Source organism: Vanellus vanellus, assembly GCF_965231255.1.
Source record: "Vanellus vanellus genome assembly, chromosome: Z".
Taxonomy (NCBI): Eukaryota; Metazoa; Chordata; class Aves; order Charadriiformes; family Charadriidae; genus Vanellus; species Vanellus vanellus.
In genome coordinates, this window is record NC_138908.1 from 26,069,476 (window position 1) to 26,086,844 (window position 17,369).

The window sequence follows — 17,369 nt, forward strand, 5'->3', positions numbered from 1 at the left end:
CAGGGAAACGTGCATGCTCGATTACCTCTGAAATGCCTGTACACCAATGCACACAGCATGGGGAAAAAACAGTAAGAACCAGAGATCTGCGTGCGGTCGCAGGCCCATGATCTCATTGCAATTACAGAGACATGGTGGGATAGTCCGCATGACTATCATGGATAGCTACATACTTTTTAGGAAAGACAGGCCAGCAAGGTGAAATGGTTGGGTTGCTCTTTACACAAGAAAGCAACTGGAATGTATCGAGCTCTGCCTAGGGATGGACGAAGAACAAGTCAACAGCTTACAGGTAAGCATTAAGGGACAGGCTAATACGAGTGACACTGTCATGGGTGTTTACTACAGGCCACCTGATCAGGAAAAGGAAGTTGATGAGGCCTTCTACAGACAGCTGAAAGTAGCCTCACTATCACAGGCCCTGCTTCTCATGGGGGACTTCAACCACACTGATACTTGCTTGAAAGGCAACAGAGTCAGGTACATACAGTCCAGGAGGTTTCTGCACAGCACCGATACCTTTTTGACACAGTTGATGGAGGACCCAATGAGGAGAGGTGTGCTGCTGGACCTTGTACTAACAGACAAAGCAGGAACTGGTTGGGGATGTGGTAGGCTAGGGGCAGCCTTGGCTGCAGTGACCATGAGATGGTGGAGTTCAGGATCCTGCATGGAATGCAGGAATGCCTGCAGGGCAGTAACTAGGATTACAAACCTGCACTTCGGGAAAGCTAAATTTGGCCTCTTCAAAGACGTCCTTGGAGGAATCCCATGGATTAGGGCTCTAAAAGGTAGGCAGGTCCGAGAGATTTGGTTAATGTTCGAACACCACTTCCTCTAAGCTCAAGATTCGTGCATTCCTAGGAGTAAGAAATCAAGCAAAGGAAGCAGAAAACCCGCATGGATGAGCAAGGAGCTTCTGGAAAAACCCAAACAGAAGAAGGAAGTTTACAGAATGTGGAAAAAAGGACTGGCCACTTGGGAGGAATACGGGAACGTTGTCAAGAGTTTGCAGAGATGCAATGAGGAAAGCTAAGGCCCACTTGGAATTAAACCTGGCAAGGGATGTCAAGGACAGTAAGAAGGGCTTCTTCAAGTACATCAGTAGTACAAGGACGACTAGGGAAAATGTGGGCCTGCTGCTGAATGAGTTGGGTGCCCTGGTGATGGAGGATGCAGAGAAGGCAGAGTTACTGAATGCCTTCTTTGTATCAGTCTTTACTGCTAAGGCTGGCCCTCAGGAATCCCAGACCTTGGAGGTAAAAGAGAAAGACTGGAGAAGGGAAGACTTTCCCCTGGTTGAGGAGGAACCGGTTTGAGATCATTTAAGCAAACTCAACACCTACAAAGCCATGGGCTCCGATGGGATGCCCCCCCCCGAGTGCTGAGGGAGCTGGCAGATGTTATTGGGAAGCCGCTCTCCATCATCTTTGAAAGGTCATAGAGAACAGGAGAGATGCCTGAGGACTGGAGGAAAGCCAATGTCACTCCAGTCTTCAAAAAGGGCAAGAAGGAGGATCCAGAAAACTACAGGCCAGTCAGCCTTACCCTCATCCCTGGAAAGGTGATGGAACAGCTCATTCTGGATGTCATGTCTAAGCATGCGGAGGAAAAGGAAGTCATTGGGAGTGATCAACATGGATTCATCAAGGGGAAATCATGCTTGACCAATCTGAGAGCCTTCTAGGATGGCATGACTGGCTGGGTAGATGAGGGGAGAGCAGTGGACTTGTCTACCTTGACTTCAGCATGGCTTTTGATACTGTCTCCCATAACATCCTCACAGGTAAGCTTAGGAAGTGTGGGTCAGATGAGTGGACAGTGAGGTGGATTGAGAACTGGATGAATGGCAGAGCTCAGAGGGTTGTGATCAGTGATGTATAGTCTAGTTGGAGGCCTGTAGCTAGCAGTGTTCCCCAGGGGTCAGTACTGGGTCCAGTCTTGCTCAACACATTCATCAATGACTTGGATGAGGGGGCAGAGTGTACCCTCAGGAAATTTGCTGATGACACAAAACTGGGAGGAGTGGATGACATAATAGAAGGCTGTGCCACCATTCAGTGGCAAGAGTTGGGTAGAGAGGAACCCAACAAAGTTCAACAAGGGCAAGCATCAGGTCCTGCACCTAGAGAGGAATATCCCATGCACCAGTACGGGTTAGTGGTTGACCTGCTCGAAAGCAGCTTTGCAGAGAGGGACCTGGGAGTCCTGGTTGACAATAAGTTGACCATGTGCCAGCAATGTGTCCTTGCAGCCAAGAAGTCAAATGGTATCCTGGGGTGCACTAAAAAGAAAGTGGGCAGCAGGTCGAAGAAGGTTATCCTCCCCCTCCACTCTGCTCTGGTGAGGCCACATCTGGAGTACTGTGTCCAGTTGTGGGCTCCCCAGTTCAAGAAAGATAAGGAATTACTGGAGAGAGTGCAGCAGAGGGCTAGAAAGATGATCAAGGGACTGGAGCACCTCTCCTATGAGGAAAGGCTGAGAGATCTGGGTCTGTTTAACCAGGAGAAGACTGAGAGGGGATATTATGAATAGCTAAAGGGTGGGTGTCAAGAAGACAGGGCCAGACTCTTTTCGGTGGTGTCCAGTGACAGGACAAGGGGCAATGGGAGCACACTGGAACACAGGCAGTTCTTCTTTACTTTGAGGGTGACAGAGCACTAGAACAGGCAGCTCAGAGAGGTTGTGGAGTCTTCCACACTGGAGACATTGAAAACCCGTGTGGACGCTGTCCTGTGCAACCTGCTCTAGGCAAACCTGCTTTGGCAGACCAAATTATCTCCAGAGGTCCCTTCCAAACCCTACCATTCTGTGGTCTCAGTCCCGAATATCACGTAAGAATCTAGTACAACTCTAGTTTATTCTTGTGCTTATCCACAAACTAAGAATTTGTTTCCAAGTTGAAAGAAAATGTTTAGCAGTGTATTTGGAGCAGGAAATGTTCAATACAAATACAGTTCATACATGGAAAAAGTGGAATGGTTTAAAACTGCAATTATCAAAACTAAATATGATAATATCAGCAAAATAACACTTGTTGGTTTAAGTCTGCATAAGGAACTTTGTCAATATAAAAATGTAAACAAGAAAAAAAAAAAAAGTCTTTAATGTCATTATGCTATTCTTGGCCTAGTAAGCACTCAGGACTTTGCCAGCTACTTTCGTTTTCTGCCAGCACAGTGGCAGCAATAGAGGGTACACACTGTTAAGCTGCTTGCCTTTTGATTGCCTCACTCATGTTTGTTCTCAAAAGTGTTGAAAATTGATTCCCAACACCCCCGTCCCCCACCAAGATTTATGATCATCATGCAGTTGTCCATTTTTTCCACTTTTTTCCCCCCATTTTGTTAATGTAAATTTTCTTGGGTCTACAGTGGACTCCAAGAATCATGTCCAAATGTTAAGGCAATCCATTGCTACGCAAAAACTCCTGAAGCATTTTATTAACTAATTTGCCAATGTTCCTGTCTACACTTTCCAGCCCAATTTTCTTCTTGAAGTTCTATCAGCTTCTTGCACTGAAGAAAAGTATTCTTGTGTCTTAGCACAGTTAAGACATAGTTGTAGAGATACCTGCAAAGTTTCAGGACAAAAATCAGAACAGAAGTTGACAAATTAGCATTATTCAAAAAATAACCTAATTTAGTAAAAGCATTTTATAGTTTGATTGTGACAAGAATCACAAATCAACTTTGAAAACATGAAATCATTACTACTAAGAGTATGTGAGCACTGCTTACATGTACCTTCAAGGCTGCTGTTTTTTTTTTTTGTTGTTTGTTTGTTTGTTTTTTTATATATTACTTTTGTCATTTGGTTTAAAATTATCAGTTGAAATAAAACAAAAAGATACTTGAATTGCTTACTACCATAAGTCACCCTCCAATAGAATCATAGAATTGTCTAGGTTGGAAGAGACCCTTGGGATCATCGAGTCCAACCATCAACCCTACTCTACAAAGTTCTCCCCTACACCATATCCCCCAACACCACATCTAAACGTCTCTTAAACACACCCAGGGATGCTGACTAAACCACCTCCCTGGGCAGTCTATTCCAATGCCCAACCACTCTTTCTGTGAAAAATTCTTTCCTAATGTTCAGTCTAAACCTACCCTGTTGGAGCTTGAAGCCATTCCCTCTTGTTCTGTCATTAGTCACCTGTGAGAAGAGACCAGCACCAACCTCTCTACAGCGTCCTTTCAAATAGTTGTAGAGTGATGGGGTCTCCCCTCAGCCTCCTCCTCCTCAAACTAAACAGTCCCAGCTCCTTCAACCGCTCTTCATATGATTTGTCTGCTAGGCCCTTCACCAGTTTCGTTGCCCTCCTCTGCACTCGCCCCAGCACCTCGATACCTCTCTTGTATTGAGGTGCCCAAAACTGGACACAATACTCGAGGTGTGGCCTCACCAGTGCTGAGTACAGGGGCACGATCACCTCCCTACTTCTGCTGGCCACGCTATTTCTAATACAAGCCAGGATGCCATTGGCTTTCTTGGCCACCCGGGCACACTGCCGGCTCATATTCAGCCGCTTGTCAATTAGAACCCCCAGGTCTCTTTCTGCCAGGCAGCTTTCCAGCCACACCTCCCCAAGCCTGTAGTGCTGCATGGGGTTATTGTGGCCCAAGTGCAGGACCTGGCACTTACCCTTGTTGAAACTCATACCATTGATGTTGGCCCAATGATCCAATCTATCTAAGTCTCTCTGTAGAGCTTCCCTTCCTCCTAGGAATCAACACTCCTGCTTAACTTGGTGTCATCTGCAAACTTGCTGATGATACACCCTATGTCCTTATCAAGATCATCAATAAAGACGTTGAACAGAAATGGTCCCAACATGGAGCCCTGAGGCACACCACTTGTGACCAGCCGCCAGCTGGATTTAAATCCATTGAGCACCACTCTTTGGGACCTTCCAGTCAGCCAGTGCTTGATCCAGCGGACTGTATGCTCATTCAGGCCGTGCAAAGCCAGTTTTTCCACGAGAATTGTATGGGGGAGAGTATCGAATGCTTTTTGAAAGTCCAGGTATACAATATCAACAGCCTTTCCCTTGTCCAATATTCTGGTAATCTTGTCATAGAAGGAGATCAGGTTCGTCTGGCAGGACCTGCCTTCCATAAACCCATGCTGACTAGGCCTGATCCCCTGGTTGCCCATTATGTGGGTTTTGATGGCACTCAAGATGACCTGCTCCATGGCCTTCCCTGGTATCGAGGTTAGACTGACAGGTCTATAGTTACCTGGATCCTCCTTTTTGCCTTTCTTGTAGATGGGCGTTACATTTGCCACCCTCCAGTCCATTGGGACCTCCCCAGTTAGCCATGATTTCCTGTAAATGATGGAAAGCGGTTTTTTGAGCACGTCTGCCAACTCTTTCAGCACTCTTGGGTGTAGCCCATCCGGTCCCATAGACTTGTGTGCATCCAAAAGGCATAGCAGGTCACTGATCTCTTCCTCTTTAATCTTGATGCTCTCATTCTGCGTCCCCTCCCTGTCTCCTAGCTCTTGAGGCTGGGTGTCTAGGGAACAGCTAGTTCCACTGCTGAAGACTGACGCAAAGTAGGCATTGAGCACCTCAGCCTTTTCCTCATCCTTTGTAACTATGTTTCCCTCTGCATCCAATAACAGAGGGAGATTTTCCCTAATCCTCTTTTTGTTATTAATGAATTTATAGAAACATTTTTTATTACCCTTAACAGCTGTAGCCAGGTTGAGCTCTAGCTGCGCTTTGGCTCTCTTTATTTTCTCCCTGCATAGCTTCGCTACATCTTTATAGTCTTCATGAGAGACTTGCCCCCTCTTCCAAAGGTCGTAGACTTCTTTTTTTTTTTTTTTTTTTGAGATCCAGCAAGAGATCCCTATTTAGCCAGGCTGGCCTCCTTCCCCACCTACTTGTTTTTCGGCACATGGGAACAGCCTGCTCCTGTGCCTTTAAGACATCTTTCTTGAAGCATGTCCATCCTTCCTGGACTCCTGTAGCCATAAGGGCATCCTCCCAAGGGATTATGTCTAGCAGTCTTCTGAACAGATTAAAATTTGCCCTCCGAAAGCCTAAGGTGGCAGTTTTGGTAACCCTTCTCCTTTTTTCTCCAAGGATCGAGAACTCAATCATCCCATGATCACTGTGCCCTAGATGGCCTCCAACCTTTACTTCCCCCACAAGTTCTTCCCTGTTCACAAGGAGCAGGTCTAGGAGGGCACTTTCCCTGGTCGGCTCACTTATCAGCTGCATGAGGAAGTTATCCTCCACACATTCCAGGAACCTCCTGGATTGTTCCCTGTCTGCCATGTTGTATTCCCAGCAGATATCGGGGAGGTTAAAGTCCCCCACAAGTACAATGGCAAACGACTGCGATATTTCTCCCAGTTGCTTATAGAAGGCTTCGTCTACCTCACTGCTTTGGTTGGGAGGTCTATAGCAGACTCCCACAGCGGTATCACCTTTATTTACCCTTATCCTAATCCAAACGCTCTCGGCCCTGTTATCACTATACTTAATTTCTGAAGTCTTATAGCATTCTCTGACACACACAGCCACTCCACTGCCTCTCCTTTCCTGTCTATCTCTCCTGAAGAGTTTGTAGCTTTCAATTGTGGCACTCCAGTCTTGTGAGACATCCCACCACATTTCCATGATAGCCTCTATGTCATAGTTTTCCTGGCGCATCATGGCTTCAAGCTCCCCCTGTTTATTGTTCATACTGCGTGCATTGGTATAGATGCACTTCAGATGAGCTAATGGTTTGAACATCTTTTTGTGAGTGTGGGCCCCATTTCCTACCAGGCCCCTCTCAGGTGTTTCTGTAATTTCTAGGTGTCTATCACTTCTCTGAAATGAATTGGTAGAGTAAGAGCCCATGCTAATCCACCATCCCTCAAGCCCTGGCGTGTTTCCCTTGAGTTTAGTCCTAATAGGCCCAGTTATGCCCCCCTCATATCTAGTTTAAAGCCCGGTCAACGAGTCCTGCTAATTCCTGTCCCAAAATTCTTTTCCCTCTCTGGGACAGGCTCCAGAAGGAATGTTTAGAAGGAAACATGTCCTTAAAGAAATTTTGAGTTTCTCATGAAATCTGTTTTAATGAAGAGGCAGATCTAGTGAATGTCTGGAATTTTATTACTTGTAAGATTAATGCAGTTTGCATCGCTGATTTACTTTACAGTAGATCATAAGTAATTCTACTAAGCCTGAAATTCACACATCAGTGCTGCTTCTTGCAATCTAAGAAACTTGAATAATTTATTAATTTTATGGCAGAATAAAGCCATTACATTTCAGCTAGCATTATATAGTTTTCCAGAAAATAAAAGCAATCTCTTTGCAACAAAATTAGTGAAACTTCAGTTCTTGGATTTTTAAGATGTACACCTCAGTTACTAAAAAACTTACATAGTTTGTTTTTGTTTTTTAAGTTATACTTAGTTCTGAACTAACCAGTTCCTGGAAGAACACACGATTAAGTAACTGTTTTGATAACTAGAGAAGAAAAAAAAAATCATAAGCTGAAAGAGGATGTCTTGGTTCTTAATTACATCCATGCTCCACATAACTTGTGATGCTGCAATGGTAAAAGTTTTTCTTAAAAACAATTGAAAAAAAATTAATGGACATGTAACCATGAGTTCTTATCAGTGCTTTGGAGAACTTAAGCATGGTCTATGTGTTTACCTGATGATACACAGGCACACAATAATGACATTAATGCAAATACTAGAAATAAATCTAAAATCTAAATTTTTAACTTAGATTTTAGTAAGTATGATTACACATGGAAAGAATTTAGCATTAGCCCCTTTGTAGATTTGGCAATAGAAACAATTCCTTTATTTTAAGGTACTGAATATACACATCCCCCCCCCAAATGGAAAAAGAAAAAACCTCTCTCCTACCACCTCAGTCTCCTACCACCTCACAGAAACCATAGAAATATTGAGAAGTGAGCAAGGAATAAAACTCAGACTTCTGTAATTCACCATGTCAACAAAAACTTGTGAGCTGCCCAGTTTCCTATTTTATTCCTAGATCTCATTTTCCTCTACAATAGAAAAATTAGGTGTTCACCATTCAATGTATATTTTACAGTCTTTACATAGCCATCATAGTGGGTTGGTTGGGTTTTTTTTTAGAAAACACTAGATACTGTTGCTGTTTACAAAAAGAAAAACAAGTTCTAGACAAACAGTGGTGACTGATTTTTTTTATCTTCCTATTAAAACAAAACATGAACATATTAATCAGTGAACTTCCAATTTTCAGTGCAAAACTTTTAAAAGTAAAGTTTTCAAATGTCATTCAACTAGCATTTTTTTTCTTTTCTGCTTCAGCTCTATACTAACCTGTTCTTATATTTTGGTAAGACATTAGTCTAAATAATGTGTGTTCCAAACATGTCAGGAAAACTAAGCAGTCACATGAAAATTATATACAGATCTGATCAACAGAAAACAAATTTGAAACTCCATGGTGTATTAACAGCATCAAACCTTTATGCTTAAGTTTTCTTTTATCTTAACACTGCAATTCATAGGGCTATACAGATTTCCTCCTGAGAAACGGAGACTGTCTTAAATAATAAAAAGGGGTTAATGTGAGTGCTGGTAAGGTAAAGTAACTAATGCTATTGCTAATTAATGAAGAGTTAAAAGTAGTACTTAGACCTGACATATGTGCACATACACTTTCACATCCATTTTTACTTAGGTCGAAATTGGGGGTGGGCAGGCAGAGGGGCAAGGGAAAAATCATTTCAGTCTCTTTCAATTCCACTTAAGTGCTGCTTGTACCAGGTCAATAACAACTGCATTCAGCAATAAAATACTGTGATCTGGTACACCCATATTACAAAGTTCACAAGTCTCAATTCTTAAATAATTTAATGAGAAGACATTACTAAAATCATCGTTGCCAACAGTGCAAGAAACACTAGAGGTGTCTTTCAACCCCTTAGGTCATACCTGAACATCACCTTTCAAGTCTAGTTGTGCTGGTTGACAGTATCACTGTCCCTGAGCAGGTTTCTCCCCTCTGGGGTTCAGCTGCCTAATCCACTTCAGGCAGTCACATGAAACTGCTGTTGAAGCACATGAGAGCTAATATAAGGGCTTTGCCAGCACAGCAGGTTATACGATTGCTCATTAATCTGCTCCAGAAATGCCACCTATCTGCAACAGCTATAACATTGCACAACACAGCAGTTTGTAAATCTCATTGTGGCTTGAGATTAATCTGCATTGGGTGAGTCCCCCCCCAAATAAGACATGGTACTGAGGTGCTCGAATATTCTACAACTGACAGCAAGTAAAAGACAATTATGCCTGTCACTTGATCAAAAGTGTGAAGGGGACACATTCTTACACCCGATTTCCCAATAACAGGTAAATATATTAGCTACTGAAGCAGGAAGTATAGAGACACCAAGTTTGTGTACCCCGGTTGAATTCACCCAGAAGCAGGTAACTCGGATTTAGCAGAATTTGTAACACAAAGTGTTTCAGAGCATCAGCACATAAGCTATCCCCCAAAATAGAACTTGGAACCTAAGACGACCCCCTTCACTTCTGATTATGTTTCAAGGCAGTTTCTTTGCCTTTGAGCTACAGATTCTGGCAGTTTGGCGAGGTTCCTGACAACTGGAAAAGGGGAAACATAACCCCTATTTTCAAAAAGGGAAATAAGGAAGACCCAGGGAACTATAGGCCAGTAAGTCTCACCTCTCTGCCTGGCAAGATCATGGAGCAGATCCATGAGGTGATTGGTGACAGCCAGCATGGCTTCACCAAGGGTAAGTCATGCCTGACAAATTTGGTAGCCTTCTACGAAGGGGTTACAGAGGCAGTGGACAAGGGAAGATCAACTGATGTCATCTACCTGGACTTGTGCAAAGTGTTTGACACTGTTCCACACAATATCCTGGTCTCTTCAATTTAGAGACATGGATTCGACAAACGGACCACTTGATGGATACAGAACTGGCTGGACGGTCGCACTCAAAGAGTTGCGGTCAACGGCTCGATGTCCAAGTGGAGAGCAGTGACGAGTGGCGTTCCTCAGGGGTCGGTACTGGGACCTGTACTGTTCAACATCTTTGTCAGTGACATGGACAGTGGGGTTGAGTGCACCTTCAGCAAGTTTGCTGGTGATACCAAGCTGCTTGGCGAGGTAGACATGCTGGAGGGGAGGAATGCCATCCAGAGGGACCTGGACAGGGTGGAGAGGTGGGCCCAAGCCAACCTCATGCAGTTCAACAAGGCCAAGTGCAAGGTCTTACATCTGGGTCAGGGCAATCCCATGCACAAGTACAGGCTCGGCGGGGAATGGCTGGAGAGCAGCCCTGAGGAGAAAGACCTGGGGGTGCTGATTGACGAGAAGCTCAACATGAGCCAGCAATGTGCGATCGCAGCCCAGAAGGCCAACCGTATCCTTGGCTGCATCAGAAGAAGTGTGACCAGCAGGACAAGGGAAGTGATTTTGCCCCTCTCATGAGACCCCACCCGGAGTACTGCATCCAGCTCTGGAGTCCCCAGCATAAGAAGGACATGGACCTGCTGGAGCGTGTCCAGAGGAGAGCCACGAGGATGATCCGAGGGCTGGAGCACTTCTCCTATGAGGAGAGGCTGAAAGAGTTGGGGCTGTTCAGCCTGGAGAAGAGAAGGCTCCAGGGAGATCTTATTGTGGCCTTCCAGTACCTAAAGGGGGCCTACAAGAGAGCTGGGGAAGGACTTTTTACTCGGGCATGTAATGATAGGACAAGGGGGAATGGCTTTAAACTGGAAGAGGGCAGGTTCAGGTTAAACATTAGGAAGAAGTTTTTCCCTTTGAGGGTGGTAAGGCACTGGAACAAGTTTCCCAGAGAGGTAGTTGATGCCCCATCTCTGGAGGTGTTCAAGGCCAGGCTGGACGTGGCCTTGGGCATCCTGGTCTAGTGGGAGGTGTCTATGGTGGGGGGAGGGGAGGATGGGGAGTGGGGGGGTAGAACTTGATGGCCTTCAAGGTCCTTTCCAACCTAAACCATTCTGTGATTCTATGATTCCATGATTCTCACTAGCGTAACTGGTTACGTGAAAAGTTGGAGAGAGTAGAAATAAGAAAACGTGAAATGTAATGAGAACTTAAAGCTTCTGCAGCTAATATAGTTACATCTGTATTGGCCCCATTTCTTGGTAATATTTTTCATGTGCATTGTTACACTATAGGTTCATTATGCCTTAAGCTATTTTGCCAGTAGGCATTTCCTCTGCACCATGCATTTTAATCCTCTGTGGGAAAGGAATAGTGTAACCGTTAGCTCTACATGATATTTCAGATCTGTTATAGATAAATTTTCCTTCTTTCAAGTGCTTATTAATATGCAGTTTCATACTGCAGACAATTCCACAGAAATGTCCTTACCAAGTTAGGAGATTTCTATGATAACACTCTGTAAAAGCAAACAATAACCAGTCTCACACAATCACCTTTGGTGATGTAACAGCTTACATTTACCAGGATTATATCTCAGTTTAACACTACTTGACATGACCTGAGAAGCCTGAACAAGCTGGGAGATATTTTCACTGTATGCATGAGGAGATGCAGATTTCTTGACTTTAGTTACTGCTAGTGGAAGGACTGGTATAATTTTATAGTAAAGGCATGAGGAACTTATGTACTGAGGAAGGCTTCAGGAACCAAAACTAGACACCAGTAAAAAAGCCAGCTATCAAATGTGAACAACGACACCATTAAGACTTCAGGAAAGTCCTTGGGAATAACCTATACAGGAAAGATGTTGCAACAGAAAGATGAGAGACAGCTCTCATAACTTCAGAGAATTCTTCAAACCTTATTAAAGAGGCAGTCACAGAGAGGACTTCTTTCAGAGAGCTCAAAGAACAAGTACCTTAGCATAGATTTAATGAGTAACTCCCTCAAAGACAGCTATCTGAATGCTAGTAAAAAATCCATCTGTAAAGTTCATTATGGCCCACACCCCTATACTTGGAAGTGGGCCAGAGCAGTGCTGGAGAGGGCAAAATAGAATCAAATTAAACTTCATTAAATGGAGCTCCCAGTGCACCAAGAGACATCATTCAGATGTAAAATTAAGGAATAGACAGACACATCACAAACATGCTTCCTGGGTAAGTAAAAAATTCCTACTGGGAAAGTACAGGAAATTCCATGATTGATAACACAAAAAATTAAACAGGAAGAGCTGCTGGTGAGGCTACCTCTGGTTGTAGAGCAGCATCTATGCTTTATCTGTCTTAGAAGTTTAAAAAAATCTGGTGACTCAAAAAACTTTTTTGGAGGCAGTGGAAGGTTGGGGTTTTTTGTTTGTGTTTGTTTTTCCGTGGTGTGGTTGGGGTTTCTGGGTTGGTTATTATTGGGGGGGGGGCATTTGAGGTTTTTTGATTGGTTCTTTTTTTGGGGGGGTGGGTTCTTGTTGAGTTTGTGTTGTTTGGTTGTTTTTTTTAAACACAGACCAAGAACCCAAACCTGACAGAGAAGAATGCCATACTCAGAGGTCTCTGGACCTAGAGAAAACCCTGGTTTTAGCCGCTGACCTTCCAAAAGAAGGCATAATATTTCAAGTGTCATGGCAAATATATAGTGAAGCTCAAGGCATTCCTCACTGAGTGAATTTAGCAACTTGCCATCCTAATTTGGAGGCTAATAAGAGATGTGTCCATCTTCCCAACAATTCCACTATTTTTGGCACCCTTCTCATAGAAGCAATACAGAGTTATTCAGTCTGCTAGCCCCAAGAGACACATATCTAAAAATCTGGAGGCTCTGATGAAGCCTTCTCCAGCATACCCTGATATTGATAGCCTTTGCTATTGGCCAGCTGAGCCAACAAACGACTCCAAAGAGTGTGGCTTCCTTCTAGGAAAATCTCCTGGAGAACAACAACCAGAGAGGCAATGAACAGACACGGGTTTAAAGACAGCTCTACAAAAAGGCAGACCAAAGTTTATACTGTGATTATTTTATCTGAATATTTTTACTATATCCATACTTTGTTATTTTAGCTGTCATAACTGGATGTATTGTCCCACCAAATTCCAGTGTTCATTTTCATTGAAAACGCTAGATAAATGTGAATAAGAGTAACTTACTTCACTCAGGTCCACGGTACTTCAAACAACAAATTAAATTGTTAGAGAGATACACAGTAGTAAAGTTTAATATCACTGAAATTTTGGCTTTCCACAATAACAAGTAGCTTCACCAGCTTCTCATTGTCAGTGTACATGTACCAGGAGTATACTATAGCAGTATAATTCACTGGGTTTTGGCGTATTTTACAGTCATTTCAAAATAAAGTGACACTTCTCCATTTTATTTATTATACAGTAAACACCCACTCGGGAAGAAGTGAAATTATGTAAGCATACCTAGGTTTCAATTTAAATCCAGATTTTATATTATCCCACTGTAGGTTTGGTGCGGAGATGTGCACAAAACAGTAAAGAAAGTGTTATAGTCAAAAACCTCAGATTTGCCATTGTCACATCTTCCAAAAAGCACAGGCTGAGGGTTAAATATCTATCGCAGTCCAAAAAGCCAAAATAAGAACAGGACATAGTTTATTCATTGCTGCATTAAATAAGTGGGTTACCAGCAGGATGAACACAGAAAATCTATATTACCTTCCAATATCAATGCTGAAGTTCTACTCCAGTTAATAAATAAGTACATGTACAAATTTCATCACAACAGTTGTCACTCGAAGTCAATGGCACTTGAATTATACATCTGCTTAACCACCTTGCTAGACTAAAATCTAAATATATTAAGTAGTATGCTTCAAAAAACCCCAAGTCTTAACAGAAATGAAAATCTATTTCTTAATTCAATATAGTTAAGTTTCTTAAATCAATACAGTTAAAATATTACCTGGGTCATTATGTGAGTGAGGCACAACGAAAACTTGAAGCGGTTCACTGTCCCATTCATTTTCATTGTATGTGATATCAAATCCTTGTTTCCACACACCACCATCTGGATTATCAAAAGGAAGAATGTCATAGACATCCAACATCTAAAAAAGAGTAAGAGGAATACAAAACATGAATCCACAAAAACATTCTGCTGTTAAAAACCAAAGCTGTTTATATCAAAAATAGATCAGCTTGTTCATTACACAGGGAGAGAACAAGTGTCAAATGAAAATAAAACTGATGAATGAGAGCAAGTGTCAAGACACAGCTGGTAGGAAGAGGAACATTTTGGCAGGCTCTGTTCTGGGGGAACTGAAACTGGTTAGGTAAACGTAGGAACAAAAGCCTTAAGCCACAAAAAATTATGACAGCTCACAATGGTGTTGGGTAGGAGGGTAGGGAGAGCATTATACAGAACAGTACAATACGCTAGGGGAATGCAGAAGATGAAGAGGACAAACTAAGAAGCAGTAAGAAGGAACAACAAAATGAGAGAGATTGAGGCAAAAGTAAAACTCACGAAAGAGAACTGAAAGAAACTATCAAGGACAAATGTTCAGAACTATAGCCCATTGCTATAACACAGCTCCCTACATAATTACTGTTGCCCAATAGATAAATTATACAAGGAAGGACATATTTCACTTGTCAATGCAAATAAGAAGCTTATACGTAAATAAATCAACTCTAGAGTTACTTTAAGAAGTTCCTATGAAATTTAGAAACCACCAGATAGCTTCAAAGAGAATCTTCTAATGTCAGTTTAGACCAAAGTTACCACATCCAACTTTTTTTTTTTTTTCCCTCTTTTTTGTAATGTTCTGGTCTGCTTTCAGGAAAGAAGGCAAACTTTATGAACACAAACTATCATCTGTACCAGCCTTTTACTGGCAATATAGTTTAAAAAAATCTTATAATAAACTTTAGTTTGGTTCTAACTTCGTATTAGAATTCAATTGTATACCTGACAAACTTTCTTCAACAAACATTTCACTTGCACAAAAATAGGCTACAGGAGTCATTTACTACATGAACACCACAAGAGTTAACACGTTCCAGTGGTAAGCTGGTTTCTGTCCTGCTAGAAAACTTCAGAAAAATACAGACATCTGAAAAATATCTGACTAAAGAAGTTAAGGCCTTGTGATGGGTTTATCTTGGCTGGCTGCCAAATGCTCACCCAGCTGCTCTCACTCTCCCTCCTCAACAGGACAGGGGGAAAAATAAGATTAAAAACTCATCAGTCAAGATAAAGACAGAGAGATCACTTACCAATTACCATCACAGACAAAACAGACCCAATTTGGGAACATTAAATTAATTTATTGCCAATTAAAAGAGTTAGATAGTGAGAAACAAAAACAAAACTATAACACGTTTTCCCCACCCCTCTTCTAGCACAGTTCAACTTCACGCCTTCATTCCCAACTCCTCTATGTCCCCCTACCCTAAGTGGTGCAGGGGTATAGGGGTTGCAGTCAGTCCATAATGGTTCCTCTCTGTCACTCCCTCTTCACACTTTTTTTCTGCTCTGGCATGGGGTCCCTGCCACAAGCTACAGTCCTTCATGAACTGCTCCAGCATGGGATCCTCTCCACAGGCTACAGTCCTTCACTAATTCCTCCAGTATAGATCCCCCATGGGCCACTGTTCCTTCTGAAAATATCTACCTGCTCTAGCATGAGGTCCTCCACAGGCTGCAGGGTAATACCTGCTCCATGGTGGCCTCCCCCACATGTTCCAGTGGCTGTACCACCTTAACCCCTTCCTTCTTCACCTGGACCTTGGTGTTCACAGGGTTGTTTCCTTCATTTTTTTTTTTTTTTGCTTATACCTAACTGCTGTGCAGTGATTTCCCTCCTTCTTAAAACATGTTCTCCCAGAGGTGCTACCACCCTTGCTGATGGAGGGCTCAGCTGCATCTTGCAGTGGGTCTGCTTTGTAGCTGGCTGGAATAGCTGTGTTAAGCACATGACAGCACTGGCCTCTCCTCAGAGAGACCACCCCTACAGCCCCCAGCTGCCAACACCGGGGGACCTGCACCCAGTACATTTCACCCTCACCTCTGTGAAACACATATTTAAGAACAGTTGACAAAAATACACATTCATCACACACCCTTCACAAACTCGATTATGTCTACAAAAAAAAAAACCCACACTAAAAATCAAAGTTACATTAACACTGAAAAAGTGGGAATTTTACACACATGATAAAGCCACCCCTTGTCACTTCACCCCATTACAACAACAAAAGAATCCCCACAGTTATTTCCCTCGGGCAATGTCCGATCCAAGTTTTGGCCATTGCCACTCCCAATTACTGACCTTATCTCTCATTCCTCAAGCCCCAGGTTGGGTTCCAAAAAGGACTGCAATGGGTTGACCTTAGCTGGTTTTGCACCTGGCTGCCAGCCAAGGTCAAGCCACCATAGGCCTTTAGCTTAAGATACAAAAAGAAGTAAGGAATGCTAAACAAGACAAACAAGCCACTGTAATACTACAACTAGCAGAGCCTCAGTCGGGCTTACAATGTCCATATACTGGATATCTATGGCCTGTATGAGATCTTCTTGTCACATCACTACTCTACCAGATTGCTTTCACCTTTGGACAACGTCACCTAACGGAAAATACAGGTGCAATATTTGCAGATATATGCATTCTGTAAGGCCAGCTTGAGGCCTTACAGAGTAAGGGTTACATTGAAAATAGCCTAAGAACACTTTTTTTGCTTTTCTAACATTTGATTTTGAAGAACTATAATTTTTCTGCAAAATTCAATCTTCTGAAGAAAATTACGTGAGTGCATGCTCTGTAAATCTGCCAGTAACCAATGAATGACCTTAAGACTGAATAACTCTTAGGAATGTGAGCAACTCCAGGAACTGTTGCTTTTTAAACAAATATGTTTTCACAGTTGAAATGTCAAAAGAGTTATTCTCATGGATGGAGCCTGAATTTCACAAGCAACTTTCTGCTGTCTGGAAGATCCTAATTTTTACATACTCATAAATTCATTTTTACAAATTCATAAGTATCTCAAATTACTTTTCAGTTACCTCAAACCACGCCTCCATGATTATGAGCTAAAGAGCTGGAAACTGCAATCCAGGAAACATCTTGGAATTTTAATCAACAGTTGTCTGATAACTGGCTCGATGACCTGACCCATCTTCTAGAGAGGTTTGCTGCCTGCCAGAGGCCCAGATCCAGGATGTTCTAGAGGAACTGCCAAAGCTTATCCAATTTGCTGACTCCTACCCCTTGTTGTTCTTCCATGGTAAGAGGCAACCCAGACTGCATCAAAAGTCACTACTGAGTTCTGGAGGTAGTAATTAAGGTCACAGAGGCCCAGGTGGTATCCACTTCAATCCTGCTAGTGAGAGGAATACACCAATAGTACAGGTCAATAATTGGCCTCAGAGCTGGTGTTGGCAA

At 42.8% G+C, this 17,369-nt stretch overlaps 1 protein-coding gene across 1 annotated transcript in view; it reads right to left on the reverse strand.

Annotated features, from left to right (window-relative positions):
* The window catches only part of MAN2A1 (mannosidase alpha class 2A member 1), a gene marked incomplete at its 5' end in the record, with an annotated part of 135,798 nt that overhangs the window by 93,276 nt on the left and 25,153 nt on the right, over window positions 1-17,369 (reverse strand). The window contains one exon of the mRNA XM_082497245.1: window positions 13,886-14,030. Coding sequence (XP_082353371.1) covers window positions 13,886-14,030 — 145 coding nt within the window. The remainder of the gene's footprint in view (window positions 1-13,885; window positions 14,031-17,369) is intronic.